Source organism: Trachurus trachurus (assembly GCF_905171665.1).
Source record: "Trachurus trachurus genome assembly, chromosome: 19".
NCBI classification, from domain to species: domain Eukaryota; kingdom Metazoa; phylum Chordata; class Actinopteri; order Carangiformes; family Carangidae; genus Trachurus; species Trachurus trachurus.
The window spans coordinates 683,902-702,069 of record NC_139913.1 but is presented as its reverse complement, the minus strand read 5'-3'; the positions used below and the strand labels follow the sequence as shown (position 1 = coordinate 702,069).

Sequence of the window (18,168 nt, the reverse complement as noted above, 5' to 3'; positions counted from 1 at the left end):
CGCCATCAAACGTCTCGATCCAGGCTCCAACATCCGGGTAGGTCCAAGGTTCAAAGGATCCAACAGGAAAACCTGACCTATGATGAGTAATGTCAGAACATTCTCTTAATTCTCTCAACTCTCACTCATGAAATACAATATATAAATCATGTTAAATCCACTCAATTCACAGAGAATATTTCTAACTGAATAAACATTGTAATATGACACCACACCCAATAATATCATAGCAACATTCTCAAAATATCAGAGATTAAGTTATTAAAATAACTTCTCCACATCAATCATATAAAAATAACGTCTTCACATAGTAATAAGCATGCAAATATAACATTAATACCAGTAAGAAGACGTACAGTGTGCACCTTCTGCCATGTCTTAGCATAAAATAGTGACTCGGCGTGCTAAAAACGCAGATACTGTGCTAAATCATCAGATTTTACAGTTCAGTGTGCAACAAATTCTCAAAACGTCTCATATTGCACCTTCAAAATGAAGCTAGTGCTAGCTTTAACGCTAGTGATTCACACGAGTGGGTAAGGTCTCTGGTATTAGCACTGATTAGCACTGGCGGTTAGCATTTAGCATGGAAAAAACGATTTCTCACCGATGCGTTTTCTTCTTGGTGGAGATGTCGGGTCCCTCTAGCTAGTGATGGGTCTCTGACACCCGAGGCTCCGACACATGCGCGGTAGCTCATGAAGCATTTGTATCGAACCACTGTGCCGAGGCGTGGTTTGGTCACGTGACTTGTGACGTATGAACCACTTGGATGACGTTTGAAGCAGTTGAGTGGTTCGAACGTCAAACGAAGCACCTGATTGGTTCGGTTTGTCATGTGAAACACTTGGCGGGCTTGGGACCGTTCAGGGATTGGGTATCCTTTTAAATGGCGTTCATTTGAATATGTCTTTGCAGAGTAGGTTGGTTGGTTTGTTGCGATTGAGAGAGAGATTAGTGTATTTAGCGTATTTTGTGGAGAATTTGACAGACAGGTAGATAATATAGTTAGATAAAGTAGTTATATAGATATAGTCCTGGATATAGTATAATATTACATATAGATAAATAGATAGATACACAGACACACACACACACACACACACACACACACACACACACACCTTATACATTTATATATATACATTTATTTATATATATATATATATATATATATATATATATATATTTAGAGAGAGAGAGAGAGAGGGAGAGAGAGACAGAGAGACAGAGAGAGAGACAGAGACAGAGACACACACAGAGAGAGAGAGAGAGAGATATGGAGCCTCAGCGGGAACCAACCAGGAAAAGGTCCCGAGCATGGGACGACTTCCAGTTGTTGCCGGATAATAAGGTAAGAACGCTGTTGCTTTTATTTCAACTGTGGGTGAATTAATTGACACTAAAAGCTGCCAAGGCCTCGAGCACAATGATGTCACTGTTGAGATAGTCAGAACGTAATAACACAATTATTGTCCTTAGCGTGAATGCATTCAAATCGGGATGAACTTTGTGAACATTGTTTCACAGGTCCAGTGTATGTTGTGTGATGCGAAGCTGGCGTACAGCAACAACACCTCCTCCATGCTGAGGCATTTGCGTGCCAAGCATGGAAGAGACACTGATCCGGCACCGGAGAACAGGCAGCCGCCCCCTATTGCAAGTAACCCAGGTAGACCTACACATGATAATTCCCACAAGTGTGTTTTATATTACCTTGTGATACATTTCAGTAAGTCTATATGTAACCTAATGCATTGTTGTTTGTTATTAGGCAATAGAAAGCGAGAGCTGGATGAAGCTTTGGTGAACTTCATCGTCCAGGATTCGCAGCCGTTCTCTGTGGTGGAGGACGTTGGATTCAGGGAGTTTGTGGCCAAGCTGGACCCCACCTACTCTCTGCCAACGAGAAAAACTGTGAAGGCAATGGTGGCTACTAAATATGAGGAGGAGAAGGAGAAGGCAAAGGCGGCACTCCAGAAAGTTGAGACTGTGAGTCTCACTTCCGACATGTGGACATCTATTAACACAGATGCCTATCTTGCGGTCACATGCCATTTTATCAACGCAAGTGACCAGCTGTCCACTGCTCTTCTGGGGACGACGCCTTTTCCAGCGACCCACACCGCTGCCCACATAGCCGCAGAGGTCGACTCAATGTTGGGTGAGTGGGGTCTTAAAAACAAAGTGCGCTGTATGGTGACGGACTCGGCCAGTAACATGATCGCTGCAGCAAATAATCTGAACCTCAGGCACAGCAAGTGCATTGCACATTGCCTCAACCTTGTGGTGAAAAATTCCATCGAGGCAACTCCGGGCCTTGAGGAGATCCGAGCCTTGACCCGGAAAATTGTCACGCTGTTTAAAACAAGCACAACGGCAAAACAGAGGCTTGTGCACATGCAGCAGCAACTGGGCCGCAGTGCACGGAAGTTGACATTGGAGGTGGACACCCGCTGGAACAGCACCTTCCACATGCTGCAAAGAATGCATGAAGAGAGAGAGGCAGTGGCAGCAGCACTTGCCACGCTCAACACTGACCTGACCCCACTCACACACCTGCAGTATGAAAGCACTGAGCAATGCATCAAGGTATGTATTTCACAGTCATTAACGGTTTACTCACTACACAACATCCGCAATGTAACCAAAGTTGCTACACAGTTTATGCATTCTGACAATGTCATTTCAGGTGTTGGCAGCATTCCAGGTTGCAACTGTGGAGTTGTCAGAGGAAAAACGAGTGTCGGCCTCTAAGGTCATCCCCCTCTACCGGGTCCTTCGTCACACCATCGAACAGCTTGAGCCGCAGCTGTCCACTGACATGGCCAAACATCTGGCACGAAACCTCATCAGGTGTCTGGTGGACAGACTGCAAGACAAGGAGAAGGAGAGCTCACTGTCAGTGGCGACGATGATTGACCCTAGGTTCAAAACATTCGGCTTTTCCAGCCCGAGGGTGGTGACGTTTGTTAAGGAGCGCCTAATCTCTGAGTGCACAAAAGTCATTCATGTCACACAGCAGCAGCAGCAGCAGCAGCAGCCACCGTCCACTCCACAAGGAACGATTGATCCTCCAGCAACAGCAGCAGCCTCCACCGGTATTTCTTTTCTTTTCTTTTTAAATTATTTAATCACGGGCGGTGTTTAGCTCAGTTGGTAGAGCACCCGCCTCATGTATTGAGGCTATAGTCCTCGCTGCAGGCGGCCCCGGTTCGAGTCCCGCGTCGGACGGCCCTATCTTGCATGTCATTCCCCCCATCTCTGCCTCCCATTTCCTGTCACACTCTCAACTGTCCTATTGAATAAAGGCATGAAAAGCCAAAAAATATACTTAAAAAAAAAAAAAAAAAAGTTAATCATGAATAACTACACAAAATTACATTTGTATTGATGGGTCTGATGTTTTTTTTCAGGAGTTGACCTGTGGGGGCTGCTGGACAATGATGCCACCAGGGCGCGGCAAGCACAAAATGCGACTGCCAACGCCATCATTGAAGTGAACCGTTACCTGTCCGATCCTGCCCTGGACCGTAAAGAAGACCCGTTAAAATTCTGGACCAGCAACAAAGCCACTTATCCGAACTTGTATAAAGTAGCAAAACATTTCTTATGCACCCCAGCTTCATCCGTACCATGTGAACGGACATTTTCAAAGGCGGGAGAAATCCTTTCGAAAAGGAGAAACCGCCTGAATCCCCACACAATGTGTAAATTGTTATTTTTGAATAAAAACTCATAAAATGTTACAGAAGCACGTCCACTGCCCAGTTTTTCAAGCACACCCTCTGCCCTGTCTTCAAGCACACCCTCTGCCCTGTCTTCAAGCATACCTTCTTTACCTACATAACCATAAATTATCAATAACCCCCAAAGCATACTTCGCCAAAATCATAAGGCAGTCTGCATTTGCATTAGCCTCATATAAAAATTACACCAGTTTGTATTTGAAGAGCACATGTTATTATCTTAACAGCCAAATAAAACATGTGGTCTTCTATATCACTATTAATTCTTGCATCCAATATAAGTCCGCCCCATTGTGAAACTGGGGTTGTTGCGTTAGAGTAGTGGTTAGAGACATGAACTAATGCCCAAACAACATGTAATCGACACCCCGGAGAGGTGTCTTTTTTTCCTTTTAATTGGCGTACACATATTATATACATTACATATATCTAACATTAACCCTGGTCCAACACTTCCGAAGTATTTCCTAAACTACAGTCCATTTTTTCAAGCCACATGATGCAGTCACTTCGAGTCACGTTGATGTTTCGGTTGGGAAAGATCACGTGACGTATGAGCCACTTGGATGACGTATGAACCACTTCACTGCTTCAGTCATTCATGAAGCACCGTCAATGATTTGGTTGTCTCGGCTCTCTGTGAGAGCTGAGCTGAGCCTTTGAATCACATAGAAACTGAGGCGGCAGAGATTTGGTTGGAAAGTGTAGCATTCAGTACCAGGAATTCTATAACATGATATGTGGAGCAGAGGAAAAATAATTTATTTAAGCGTTGTAACACGCATATTTGTAACGATTGAAGCGTCAACGACCATATGGGCTTCAGAAATATTTAATACGTCTCGTACTATGTACCATGAAGTTGACAGTGGCGCACCGTGATTACATCGGGCTTTCACCTCACAGATGTGAGATCGAATCCTTGGCCGAACTTGCCATATTTCTTTTCTATTTTGAAATGAGATCACATTTGCCATCTACAACATTTCACATCGTATAAAGCCATAGACTGTTTAGACTTGTTTCAGAGGAGAATGTAATTCATAGCAGAGCCTAATAGCTATATCAGGCTAAGTCAATACCGAAAGCCTATCACAATCATATGCCAAATGAGAAACTTCATGTTTATTTTATATTTTATATTTTTATTTTTATTGTGTCAGCTTGAAACCATACAACCATGTAACGTTTGTTGAACAGGAGTGTGCATGGCAAATCAAATCTCAAACAATCAATGAACCAATGAATGACACGTCTCAATTGCACTTCATTTTATTGAACACTAGATGTCGTACTGGAGCACTGTGTCAGTGAAGCCTCGCGAGTAATGAATCATTACTCGAAAAAGGTGTTGAAGCCTCAACAAAGCCTCGATTGCCCATCACTACCTCTAGCTTCACTCTCACAGGTCCAGGGCGTCACCGGAGTTATCCCGTAGTTTTTAATCACTTTTATCAACTTTTACTAGTGTCTCCGACTCCTCTTCACAAGCTAAGTGTCGTGCTCGATGCGGGGCTGCTCGCTCTCCTGACAACGGCTCCGGAGGAAGTGAACCTTGTTCTGAGCAGGTCAAGGGGCGGGAGCTTCTTCCCGATTGGCTGACAGCTCATCTCCAGCCAATCTCTTTCAAAATAAACGTATAAAAAAATATTTTATCACTGTTCAATTTCTTTTTATAGGTAAGTATCTGTTTTTAATTATTAACATAACTTAGTATTTATTAATTAACTTTTTAAATATGAATTCAGCTGTTTTAATATGCAATCAACTAATTTTTAATACAGACTTTTAACCTTGGTTACGGTTACAACAGACATTATAACATTAAAACAATGTGCTTAAAGGGATATTTCAACATTTTGGCAGATTTGCCCGTTAATCCCTAGTCTTAGGGATAGGGTTCGTTACTTTTACTGTAATTGACGGTAACCTACAAGCTGTTTTTAGATCGGCGGGGCAGAGACATGAGCTGCTCAGCTACCGCTACGGAGACTATCAAACACACAATCCAACAACTCTACAACGCTCTTGTGGATGATTGTTAAGTGTTAATTAAGTGTATTGTTTCATGTGATTTCATGCGTGTAAGGTTGTAGCCTATCTTTTTTTTTTTTTGCCAAACACACAGCACAAAATTTAATGAACGGGTTTAGGTGCATAGGCTAATACCACTTTCCAAAATGTCCTGAAGTAGGCTACAAGCATAAATAACTTCACTTTATAATTAAACTCAAATGTAACTTAAAATACACTCAAACTTAATATTACAGTGTTGATATTAAAATGTATACTTTCAAAATATGTTATCATTGTATTTTACAATGACAATTTTAGCATACATTTTAAAATATATCAAAAGTATGTGTGAAAACAAATTTCAAATAAGTACACTTTAGAAATTACACATAAATTTCACTTTAAGTATATTTTAGTTTAATATATTTCTATAAAGTGTAATATAGTATAATTATTTTCAAGTGTGTTAAAAGTGTTAGCGTGAAAGTGTGATGTTAGTGTAATTTTTATATATTTATATAAAGTACAATTTGTATAATTACATTTTCAATATACTATTCAAAATACGAATATACTTGAAATACAATAAAGTACACTTTTTTTTCACCAGGGAACTCGGCGCGACAAACAGGACAAACGGCCATTTCTGTACACCTTTAATTCAAATAGAGTAGAGAGTGCTCAACTCTGGTGCCTCCAAAGACAGAGCCACGCTCCCCATACAGGAGCTGCTCCGCCGTTGATATGTTTTGATATGAGCGTTAGCGTTAGCCTCTGTTAGCCAGTCTAACAGTGGCTAATGCTGCCTGTAGCCCATATATAGGCTACACGTACAGTAGATGCCGCATTCGGGCTTGTCAGGCACGTCATCACGGCCGCCATCTTGAGAAGGAGTTATCAGGTGTTTCCCCTGGCTGTGGTAGTTGTGAGTTTGTGGTTACCGTGGTGATGAGGCCGGCGAGTGAGTGTAAACACAAAAGTCCGTCGCCGTTTCTCCGTTCCTGTTTGCCTGTTTTCTGAGCATCAAGACTCATACCACCACAACGAACCCTCAATTTATGTCAGGACAAGAAAACAAAAGATGTTTTTATTAGTAAGACATCAGTAAGATGATTAAAGTGACATTGGCAATCAGCCACTGTAACGAATAAACATTGTGTATGTTTTATCACAAATATATGTATGTCATTTATATTAAAACAAACGGCTTGAAAATCAGTTGAAAATTCAGTGAGTTATGGTGATAGACCTCTGCCTCTGTAGACTATAGTAGCCTAAGTAGACACCAGGCTTCCTCCTTCTCAAGATGGCGGCAACGTTCTGTTCCAATGGGCAGCAGCACCAGAGGCGGCATCTACGTGATCTATGCCTGTAGCCGAGCAGCTACTTAGCGTTAACTGTGATTACATCGATTAGCAGATAAACAAACTTAATACATATCGATAACGTCTCTGTAGCCTATACATTCATGAAAATGTCCGGTTTTCATTGTTTGTCATGGGACCGTGACTATGAGGTAGGCGACTTTGTTGTATTTGTGATGGACTCGATAACGCCGGTGGATCCGGAAATAACATTGTGATGTCAGGACTTAACAACCGGATAGGAGTGTTACCTGGCAACCAGTCCAATTGAAGGTTGGAGCGAGAGTGGGCGAATGTGAGTGCAACACCTACTGGCCGGGAGGAATGAAAGTTGTAACTAACACCTTTAGCTAATGCTCTGACGGAGCGAGTGGACCGAGCCAAGATGGAGGCCGTGTGGTGATGCCGTGTCATTGGTCAGCAGCGTTGGGTGAGTCATCTAGTTTTCTTATAGATATCTATGGGTGTTCTCAGGTCACTGCAGCTCCATGCGCAGTGAACACAGAGCCGACAGGTACTCGTCATTATCTTCATCACAGTCCAGAGCTTTCTCATAGAAGTCAGCAGCCTCCTTCTTGTGGCCTTCAGCTTTGGCCACCACAGCGAGCAGAGCGTAGGCCTTTCCATCGTCCTTGTCCTCAGAGAGACGTATCTCTGCAATCTTTTTCAGCATCTGGAGTAAAAACACATAACAGTAAATTTTGGTCACTAACTTGACAACTCACATCTAACAACATTGGTACCTGCACCACGACTGTACAGTTCGTACTGCTGCAGTAAATTGTTGACTGAGTCATTCGGATTTGCAGAGCAAGAATATAATGTTTTCCCCGTGGAGCATGACAAATGAGAGTCAACAGTAAAACAAGCAGCAGAGTCTCTGAGACGAGTTGGGATGCAAACACAACCTTCATTATGCACGACTGCATCAGCAGGTCTGTGAAACCTGAGACTCACCTTGGCAGATTTTTTGGACTCCCATGACTTCAGTGGTATTAACAGACACTGTTGAGTGGATAAACAAAACACAAACAATGTTACATTCTGTGAAAAGAGATGACAAGAATAAATCCTGTGTACTATGTTGAACCTGCTTCGTAGAGCAGGACTTTGCTATCCTGCTACCTGGAGCACTTCAGCTCCCTCATTAGAGCACCTGTCAGCTCCTGGCACTTGGTGCACTTTTACTCTTAGGCTTCATCCATGCTCTGCTGCCTTTCTGTGAGCCTCCGTTGCTCTGCAGATCCCCATCTTGTCCATGCTTCCTGCTGTTCCAGATCCTTCATCCTGCTTGCTTTCTCTTCTTCCACATCTGACTGAACTTCCTCCTGGACAAGAGGGTGCTTCTCTTCTCCCTTAACTTTGTGAATTAAAGTCCTGGTGAAAAAACCAAGACCAGCTGGGCCTTTAGCCATATTCCCCACACTTTAACCACTGTACTTGATGTAGGCCAAGAAGCTGTCGGATTGAGCCATGGCCCTGTACTGTCAGAGCGCATGTGTTTAGAGTTTAGAGTTTATTTATTTAGCACACAAATTTCAATGGTGCAAGGAGGGAACGAGAGATCATGCGAGCTGTCCACCAATGAAGGCACATGGCTGTCAGGTACATACATCAGGGCACATTGATCCCCTGTAGCAGGTGCCCCATCACTATCAACATGTCTTTTATATTTATGGTCCTCAGAGCTAAATCCAGGTCTGTTAACACTGCCCTCTACAGGGACAGGTTGCAGGGAAACCTAGCCACCTATGAATGAAGCTACTGATCCTCCTCTACTATGTCTGGCCACCAGACCCTGGGTAGGATAGCATGTCCAGGCTTTCAATCACCTTAGTAGACCTAAATTGTTGTGCCTTTGTGAGCCTTTCTCTCCATTCCCTCTCCATTGAGGTAGGCAAGTCAAGTCCAAACACAGGACCTTGTCTCGCCAGATCTCGTTTCCCAGGCTGGGTGACAATACTTGTGTGTTCCAGGCAGCCTGGTAACAGGAACCACTATTTCATTGATCTGTCTTCTTGGAATGAAATGCTTGATTTCTCTGTGGATCTCTCAAGGTGTTTCGGAGAAACTGGACAACCTCCCCTTGACAGTTTGAGACGTATACCTAGACTATACCAGACTACTTGTCCTAGTAGGTTTTTGACAAAGCCAAAGCGGTCCATCAAGAAGACTGCTTGTTTCCTGGCTCTCTTCTTTCTCCTTCACCTATCCTTCTGCTCTATATTGCAAAATAAGTTTCGTCACAGGATGTTCCTTAATTTGGCAAAAGGTTGTGTCTCATTCTCCCAAGGATTCAATACTGTATCCTTAGGTTGCAGTCACACTAGGGCCAGTTGTTCTGTACTGTGCTGAAAATCCACACCTACACTTTTATAGTAGCCAAGTAATCTGGACTTTAGGGGGCAAATGTGCTTGGGCATGCTACAATTGCCTAATGTGAGTGCACCCTTAAAAGTGCTTCTCAGCTTGGCCCCTGTCAATCCAGGACTGATGCTCATGTGCTGTTCTTGATGCTCCCTCTCTTTACACTGGATTTTTAGTCACCGGTCACTCTCACATAGCTACCATCGGGTGTGTCTGAAAGTGTCCAAATGTGTAATTAGGTCCTCATGGAGAGCCATGCACTGCCCAGCAACCCACCAATTCAAAAAGGTCAAATTCCCTGAACCCTGTTGAGCTCATGAGCAAAGGCAACAGTCAAAAAAATTCCTTAAGTCACGTCCAGTAGTGATGCGCGGGCCGGGTTTTTTTCCAACCCGCGGGTCCCGCATCTATGAAGTATTTTGACCCGTCCCAGCCCGCCCCGCACCACCACATCTATTTTCACAACCCGCCCCGCCCCGCCCCGCCGCTATTAAACATCAGACAGTTACTTTGAAAGGGCAGACAGAGGTGCTCTGTTGCCGGTAGCTTGTCAGTGTGTGGACTGTGGAGCTCATGATGAGTGGGAGACTGGGAGAGTCACAGTGCAGCGTGCAGCAGCAGCCGAGGCCGCCGCCTCTCACTCTCCCCGGTCTGCTCTCTGCTCTCAGTGAAACCAACCCCGCTCTGCTGATGCTCCCAGCCGCCGTCTCATCCGGTTCCCTCACACCTCCGCCGGCTTTCCCATCAACATCAGCGCGGCCCTGATAACACACTCTGGACTTATTAATCTTTTTTTTTAATGACCCGCCCCGACCCGCACCGCAAATAAAGTAAAGATTTCTTGACCCGCACCGCCCTGCCCTGCGGGTTGACCGCGGGACCCGCGGGCTACGGGTCAGCCCGCGCATCACTAACGTCCAGTCACAATTCCAACTGCGGGCTCTTGAGTTGTGTAGTCTAAATTATTTTATGTATTGTTAACACATGCGCAGACATGCACCTACCTGGGTGTAGTGATCAGTTGCTTTAGCCATCTCTTTGACCACATAGAAATTAAATTGAGCATAGCGGTGATGGACAATCTGCCAATTTACTTTCTCTGGCTCTGACTCTTGAATCATCTTCAAGGCCTGCTGGAACAGCTCCTCAGCCCTGAGAGTGAAAAAGATGATGATGAGTCCAAGAAACGAAGACAGAACCAGACAGAAGGACAGACAGTACCTTGTGAAGTCCTTTTCCTCTCCATACATCAGGGCCAGATCCGCAATTGCGAGGACAAATGAAGGCTTTATCTTGATGGCTTCCTTAAGGTGTTGAATAGACAGACACCTCCACTGCTTCACTTCTACTGTGGTGCAATAAAAGGTAGATCAGATTAATAGAGTTTCTATGTCAGAACAAAGTACTTTTAGACCTATATGTGTGTATACCTTGGTCGTCATGGGGCTTCTTGATCTGTTCAGCAGTCTTCTTTGTCTTGTAGCACAGAGCGAGCTGGTGGTGGAGGAAGGCTGACTGACTCGTCCTCTCCAGTGTTTTCTTCAGCACATCAATGGACCGCTCAGTTTCACCCTGCCACATGGGCACAGATGTACAGATTGTTTAAGGACAGAAAGAATATTTCAACCACCAGATCAGAGAAGTCAAGAGTCATGTGGCCAGTTAAGGGCAATCAGAACCCCTCGTCAAGGTTAATGAGGTTGTTCGGCATCTGGATGCCTCAGGAATATGGCATCTGTCCTGGGCAGAATCAGGACCAGGACTTATGGATATTCTTAAGCCAGCTGCCAATATCAGCAAGGTTGGAAATATGATTTATGTTGATTTGTGACCAACCTGATTACGTAGGTACTTGGCAATGTACCGGGTGACACGAGGGTTGTCAGGGTCGATCCTGAGCGCTCTTTCTACAAGATTTTCTGCCTCTTGGTTTTTATAGCACTCCGTCATCTTCAGAGCCAGCATGGACATCAGCATAGCATCATCAGGGTTGATTTCCAGAGCTCTGCGGAGCTGCTTGGTGGCTGGGGACTCCTCTGAGGATTCCTGGGATCTTTTTGGACTTAACTGTAAATGAGACTGTGGTCAGTTTATTGTTTCAAGTTCTTGGACGGAGACATTTTCAAAGACTTAAGTGTTTGAATAATTAATCATCTGTAACCATTAGGGATTAGTACCGAACTCGGTACATACCAGTTCCCAGGAACCAGGTATCGACATCAAATCTGTCTGAATGTGAAAGGTACCCATCCCTAGTAACCACTAATGGATGCTCCCACTCAATATGCAACTTTGGTTCAGCCAAGAGTTTCAGGCTTTAGTTTCCTTTAGCAACTTACTGCTTCTGTGCGATAAAGTACGATAGCAAGGCCGGCATTCCACTCGCTGTCATCAGGCTGCAGGTCCAATGCTTTGCGAAAACAGTCGATGGCTTCGTCGTAGTAAGACCTTGAAAACTTAAGGTAGGTCCAGGCCTTCTCTCCGTACACCTCTGGGTGGAGATCTGTGGAACCGCCAGTAGGAAACTTGGACTGTTGACAGAAGGAAGAGTGAGTGACTTGGACAGAGTTGGATCTGAAGCTGATACGAGTTCTTGTAGAGCGTCTGGATGCTCACCAGGATGTCATCGACCTTCTGACAGTAGCTTTCTGACTCTTTGTAGTATCCAGTGTGGTACTTCAGCCAGGCCAGGTCTCCATAAATCACTATGAGCCGCTTCTCGCTCTCCTCGCCATAACACTCTCTGGTCTTCTCCTCTGATTGGGTAAGAAGTGACTCCGCCTCCTCTGGTTGATCCTGGAGATACCTGAGGAGAGACATTTTCCATATCACAGCATTCACTTCAGCTTAAAGTTTTAATGTCGTTTAAATAGTCTTGAGAATGTACAGTAAGTGAACACATCAGAAATAAAGCCGGAGTCAGGTAGGTGAATGCTGGATATTTTAGCTACTGTACCTGACGTAAGCCAAGAAGCTGTAGTAGCGAGCCACAGAACCATGCTGTCCCAGCTGAAGCTCTATGTAGTCCTGGAGTCGAATGCTGAGGCTTTCCAGATCCATATCGTCCTTCTTCAGATCCCAGGTGAAGCGACTCTGCAGCTGAAGAAGTCTGGAGTATAGCACACTGCAACAACAATCATTATGGAGCTGTCCACCAACAAAGGCACATGACTGTCAGGTAGTTTAACCATAAGCCAGTATTGGCTTTAGCAGCTGTTTTATTGTCTAGTCTAGAAGAACCACTGAGTTAAGCATCAAACGCGATTCTTCACTCACCAACAGAAGAATAGACCCGAACCCTCACCATCTTTTCATCTGTTGAAGGGATGCTAACTAGCTAGCCCTAGGTGCACTGCCCCATCACTTCCGGATAGTGAATCACTGAAGCCCCTGGTTATGTTATTACATCTGTTATTATAAGGAAAACAGTGGCTGAAGGTCTTTGTGAGATAATGCTAACACTGACTGTAGCACTAGCAGAATTTATAAAGAGCTATTTAAACTTTCCAGGCTGGAGCGACAACCTGACAGACAGACAGAAAGACAGACAGACAGGGGCTGATTTATCCAAACAGATCAGAGATACAGAAGCTGTATCCACCACTGTAATGAATAAAATCAACTCTTGTCTGAGCAGCAGTTTAATTCAGATGTAGCCTAGTCGATTTATTTAATTAAGTGGAATAAAGCTGAGGAACTACAATTTCAGTGCATTAAAACTGACACATTTCACTTACTACAGTTCCAACATGGGGAAACTCACTCAGGAAAGCTAGTTTACTGTCCACTCCCAGTTAGCTAAGGTTAGCTCACAGCATGCAGTGGCAGTGTTTCCTTTGTTCTGTCTGATGGCAGTGTTTCCTTTGTTCTGTCTGAGCAGATTTAAAAGCTGCACATTATTATTGTCATTTGTCAGATGTATGTTATTGTGTACTGATTTGAGTTTTGCCTTTGAAGTGTAGACAACTCATGTGTGTGATGGGTTCCACTCAGTTAACAGAGACAGCAAATCTTTTTTTTATTAGTAACTATCAGTGAGTAGTCATGGCAAACGAAATAAGTGGATCTGCACTAATGAACAAACCTGGACAAACCCTGTAGACCAGATCTGCTGAGACCTGTAGACTGATGAGGACGAAGGAGTTTGTTTTGTGTGTCACTGAAGAGACCCAGGGACCGTCAGACAGACTAATAACCCACTAACACTATACACTGCTGTGCTTTTATCTGTTAGTTTCAGTGAAGTAAACTCACCTCATGATGAAACTTTCAGTTCAGACTCAGCTGCAAAACAGAAAACACCCAAAACAGGTCTGAAGCTGATGATGAGCACGAGAGTTATGGACCTGGCTGCTTCATTAGCTCAGAGACGGCACAGGAACTTGAGACCTGATATCAAAAAAACGAAACTGAAACTGTGTGGTGATGCATTCACTGTCCTCTCTGAAATCATGTAAAGGGGAGAGTTGAAATAGTTGATGTTTATTTACCAGAGAGAGAACCCTATTTGTTTTGTTCAGAGTGAATGCTGTCTCATGTTGTCCTGAGGAAACCTTTTATCTCTGACTGTCACCACCCTCCACATGTCACTGTGCTTAAAATAATTATACGTTTATTACTAAGTTCATTGCAAAAGGTTAAGTGTGGTAAAAAAAAAAAACAGACACCCTTACATGTTTTTTTTGTTTTTGTTTTGTTGTTTCTCAAAGTGTGATTTAGGAGCTGATTTCATTGTCCTCTCCTTGTTGTAGTGTTAGTACGATACTCCAACATGCCAGTAGGGGGCGCCCTGCACCTGTGAGGAACCTAAAACCCCATAGTAGAGGCAAACATTGCAGAATAAATCCTGCAGTAGAGCTGAACTGATGCTTACGTTTTCTGCAGACATACAGGTAGGTTAATAATTCTGCTCCACCCGCCACCAAGAAGAAGGTAGAGAAACCAAACGCACCCTCACACATCAGAGGTTTAACTTAAGGTGGTTTAAAGGGACATTGTGTAACTTCTCCTGTTGTCTATTCAGGAAAACCGATTATTTGGTTCCAAAGTCTGTTTTTCATCAAAGGGATAGTTCAACATTTAGTCAAATTGGCCCATTGCCATAATCCCTATAGTCATAGCAGTAGGTTCGTTACCTTTAATTGTCGGTGCAAGCTGTTTTTAGAACGGCGGAGCAGAGCCGTGAGCTGCTCAGAGCTACACTACGGAGGCTCATTATGGGATTTCTTGGTTTCCCTCATCAAACTCATCAAATACACAATCCAACAACTCCACAACGCTCTGGTGGACAAGTTGTGAGCTGCACATTCACCACGCTATGAGATAATAACACAACGTTACCACACAGAGTTGTTTTAGAGGGAAATACAGAGACTGTTGATGAAAAACTGTCCCTGAAGGCAACGTGCATCAGTGGTTTTGTTCTCTTTGCCGTTCATATCGTTCATATCTCCATGGAGACGGTAAGCTCGGTGCTGCTGCCATGTGGTGTCTCCATGGTGACGGTAGGAAACCACGGAAACTCAGCGGAGACACCGGAGCTGTCGGCTCAGTCGCCGCGGTAACGCAGCGAGGAGGAATGGAGCGTTACACTGATGCTGCATTCACCTGCAGTCGGGCAGACGGCCGTCGCTAACAAACCAGATGTCGTTTTAGTCACAGAAGTCCAGAGAAAGACGGTAAAACAATACCACATCGCCATGACAACATGTTGTCACGTGTATTGTTTTGCCTCGTGCTGACGGACCACTTGTTTACATGGAGGCTTGTTTATGTCCATCTGCCGTCTGCCCAATTTCACGTGAATGCAGCATGAAAAATACCATTGAGTTGCTTGTGATATACAACCACAACGCTAGATGGAGGAATTCCTACGCAATGTCCCTTTAACGTTTGAACTCTTGAATCTTTATCAATTTGATTTTTTATTTTTTCTTCTTCAGGATCGATTTGGGGGCGGAGCTTTGCTGCTGGACGCCGAGCTGCAGAGACAAGTGGACAGAGTCCTGACCGCCACCGAGGACACACAGCTGGACTTTACCGCAACACACACACCGAGCCAGCACTGACACACACACACACACACACACACGCCTTAAATAAAAGTATTTTCTAACAAGTTTTATAAGTAAATGAGATTTTTCCTGTCAAAATAAAAGCCTCAACCATCAGCAGCAGTCAAATCCAAACTGGTATTTTATTCTGAATGTTTCTTTGTGTTAAATAAACGTAAAGTCTCTGTAACTATGGACACGTGTGAGGTGATGGTGGCAGCAGCTGTTTGGTGTTTTTGGAGGTGGGAGGGGCTTACAGGTGCGTCTAAGGTAAATTAGAATCATGGAAAAGTTTATTTATATCAGTAATTTAATTTAAAAAGTGAAACTTAAAGCAACACTATGTCGTTTTTCGACCCTAAAATAGTGTTTCTAAACTCGTTGAAGTGGTAGAAAATGATGATGAATGGTGCTGCAGCCTGAGTGGGCTCATGGCGGCTGAAACTGCACTATGGAAGGAACACCGTTTCACCGGCGGCGGCAACAAATTCACGTTGGCTACTGTGCTTCTCTGGGAAAGACTCAAGACTACTTCATTAATCCCTTAAAGGGCAATTCCATTTGGTGGCTCGCACACCACATGCCCATAGCACACAAACACAAAACATAACAGAGAAACCAAAGAAAAAACAGGGTTGGCAGCTGTGTGCAAAGTCTGCTAGTTACATGTAAGAAAATGAATTTTGAGTGACCAACAATATGGCTTTAGATCAAATCGGTCAACTACAATGGCAGTTATGGAACTCATTGACAAAATTTCTACAAACACTGATAATAAAGAATATACAGTTGGATTATTTATTGACCTAAAGAAGGCTTTTGATACCCTTGACCACACATTATTATTGAACAAATTTGAAAGATATGGTATTAGAGGGGTTGCAAAGTCATGGATAAAAAACTACTTGGATGATCGATACCAATTTGTCCAGATTGATAATGAACGGTCCGAATTGAGAAGAGTCACATGCGGGGTCCCTCAAGGTTCCGTATTGGGCCCAAAACTCTTTATAATGTATATAAATGATATCTGTAAGGTTTCTTGTGAATTTAAATGTGTTTTATTTGCGGACGACACCAATTTATTTTGTTCTGGCCAACACTTGGGACACCTTCTGAATACAGTGGAAACGGAACTTAAAAAAATAAAAAGATGGTTTGATGTGAACAAGTTATCTCTGAACATAAGCAAAACAAAATTTATTATTTTTGGAAATCGTCCTATAAATCAAAGAGTGCAAATTACCATTGACAATGTGGAAGTGGAAAGAGTTTTTGATAATAAGTTCCTTGGAGTGGTTATTGATCATAAGCTGTGCTGGAAGCCACATATCAACTTCTTAAAGAATAAAATATCAAAAACCATGGCAATTCTATATAAATGTAAAAATATCTTAATGACAAATTCTTTAAAAATTTTGTATCAATCCCTAATAAAACCATACATAACTTATTGTATAGAAGTGTGGGGACACACATTTAAGTCAATCACCAAACCTATTTTTTTACTTCAAAAAAAAGCAATGCGACTTATAAACAAAGTCGACTATAGGCATCCAACCAATCAATTATTTATTAATTCTAACGAACTCAAATTCAAACAACTGGTGGATTTCAAAACTGCACAGCTTATGTTCAAAATTTACAACAACTTGCTGCCCGAATGTATTCAGAAAATGTTTAATTTAAGACAAAGCCATTACAATCTCAGAGGAGTATGTATATTTAGAAAGTTAAAAACAAGAACCAACACCAAATTACAATGCATTACGGTAACAGCTGTTAATTTATGGAACAAATTGGAGAATGACTTAAAAACATGTAATACCATAATCTTATTTAAAAAAGTACTTAAAAACAGGATGATTAATTTATATAAGTTAGAGTAATGAGTGGTGACACGTGCTATGCTGCTGCTATTTCTGTTCTGTTTTCTGTATGTTTGATTGTCTTCTTTTTTCTTTTTTTTTCCTCTTTTCTTTTGAGGAGGAAGGAAGTAGGGGAGGAAGAAGGGAAAGGAGAGGAGAAAGGAAGGGAAAGAAAAGGAAGAAGAAAGGGAAATCGAATCAAGCAGCTTCTCTCTTTTTACTGTTTTGTGATTGCTTATTTCTTTTATTAATAAATAACAAATTGTGCATTTTAAATTTTTATTTTTTATTTTTTAATTAATCAGAGTTGTAACAGGGTAGGCGTAATAAGCTATGCTTCAGCCTATGCCTTTTCGGTCCAAATTTTCTTTTTCTGTTTACTTATTGTTTATTCTGATTGATGTTTTTTCTTTATTTACTTTTTTCTTTCTGGTTTGTAACTTTTCTTTTAATGACATGATTGACTGAAATAAACTAAACTAAACTAAAAAACTAATAAATACCCCATTATTCTAATAAATATCACCATTAAAAGTACATCTCTATGTCTCTGGATAAAGACACAGTAGCAGACAGTTGCTCTTCTCAACCAGTGTACCAGTGCCACGAATCCTACATAGTGGGGCTATAAATATTATATAGATCCATTACACACGGAATGAAACATTTCATGTCTTTATTTATTGAATTCATTTTAATTGTAATGATTATGGCTTCACATTTAATGAAAACCTAAAATTCAGCATTTCAA

General features: G+C 42.6%; 2 protein-coding genes across 2 annotated transcripts in view; one reads left to right on the top strand and one right to left on the bottom strand.

Moving 5' to 3' along the window:
* The window catches only part of noc3l (NOC3-like DNA replication regulator), a 38,346-nt gene extending 22,704 nt beyond the window's left edge, over positions 1 to 15,642 (top strand). Inside the window, exon 20 of the mRNA XM_083994381.1 lies at positions 15,439 to 15,642. Within this exon, the coding sequence (XP_083850507.1) occupies positions 15,439 to 15,564 (126 nt within the window). The 3' untranslated portion in view covers positions 15,565 to 15,642. The remainder of the gene's footprint in view (positions 1 to 15,438) is intronic.
* On the bottom strand, positions 7,591 to 13,755 carry LOC311003083 (interferon-induced protein with tetratricopeptide repeats 5-like; the record flags this gene model as incomplete). Its single annotated transcript, XM_083994768.1, has 8 exons — positions 7,591 to 7,802; positions 10,501 to 10,844; positions 10,927 to 11,068; positions 11,333 to 11,563; positions 11,836 to 12,027; positions 12,113 to 12,302; positions 12,453 to 12,605; positions 13,751 to 13,755. The coding sequence occupies 8 exons, from the start codon at positions 13,753 to 13,755 to the stop codon at positions 7,605 to 7,607; spliced, it is 1,455 nt and encodes a 484-aa protein (XP_083850894.1). The 3' UTR covers positions 7,591 to 7,604.
* Positions 15,643 to 18,168: the final 2,526 nt, after the last annotated feature.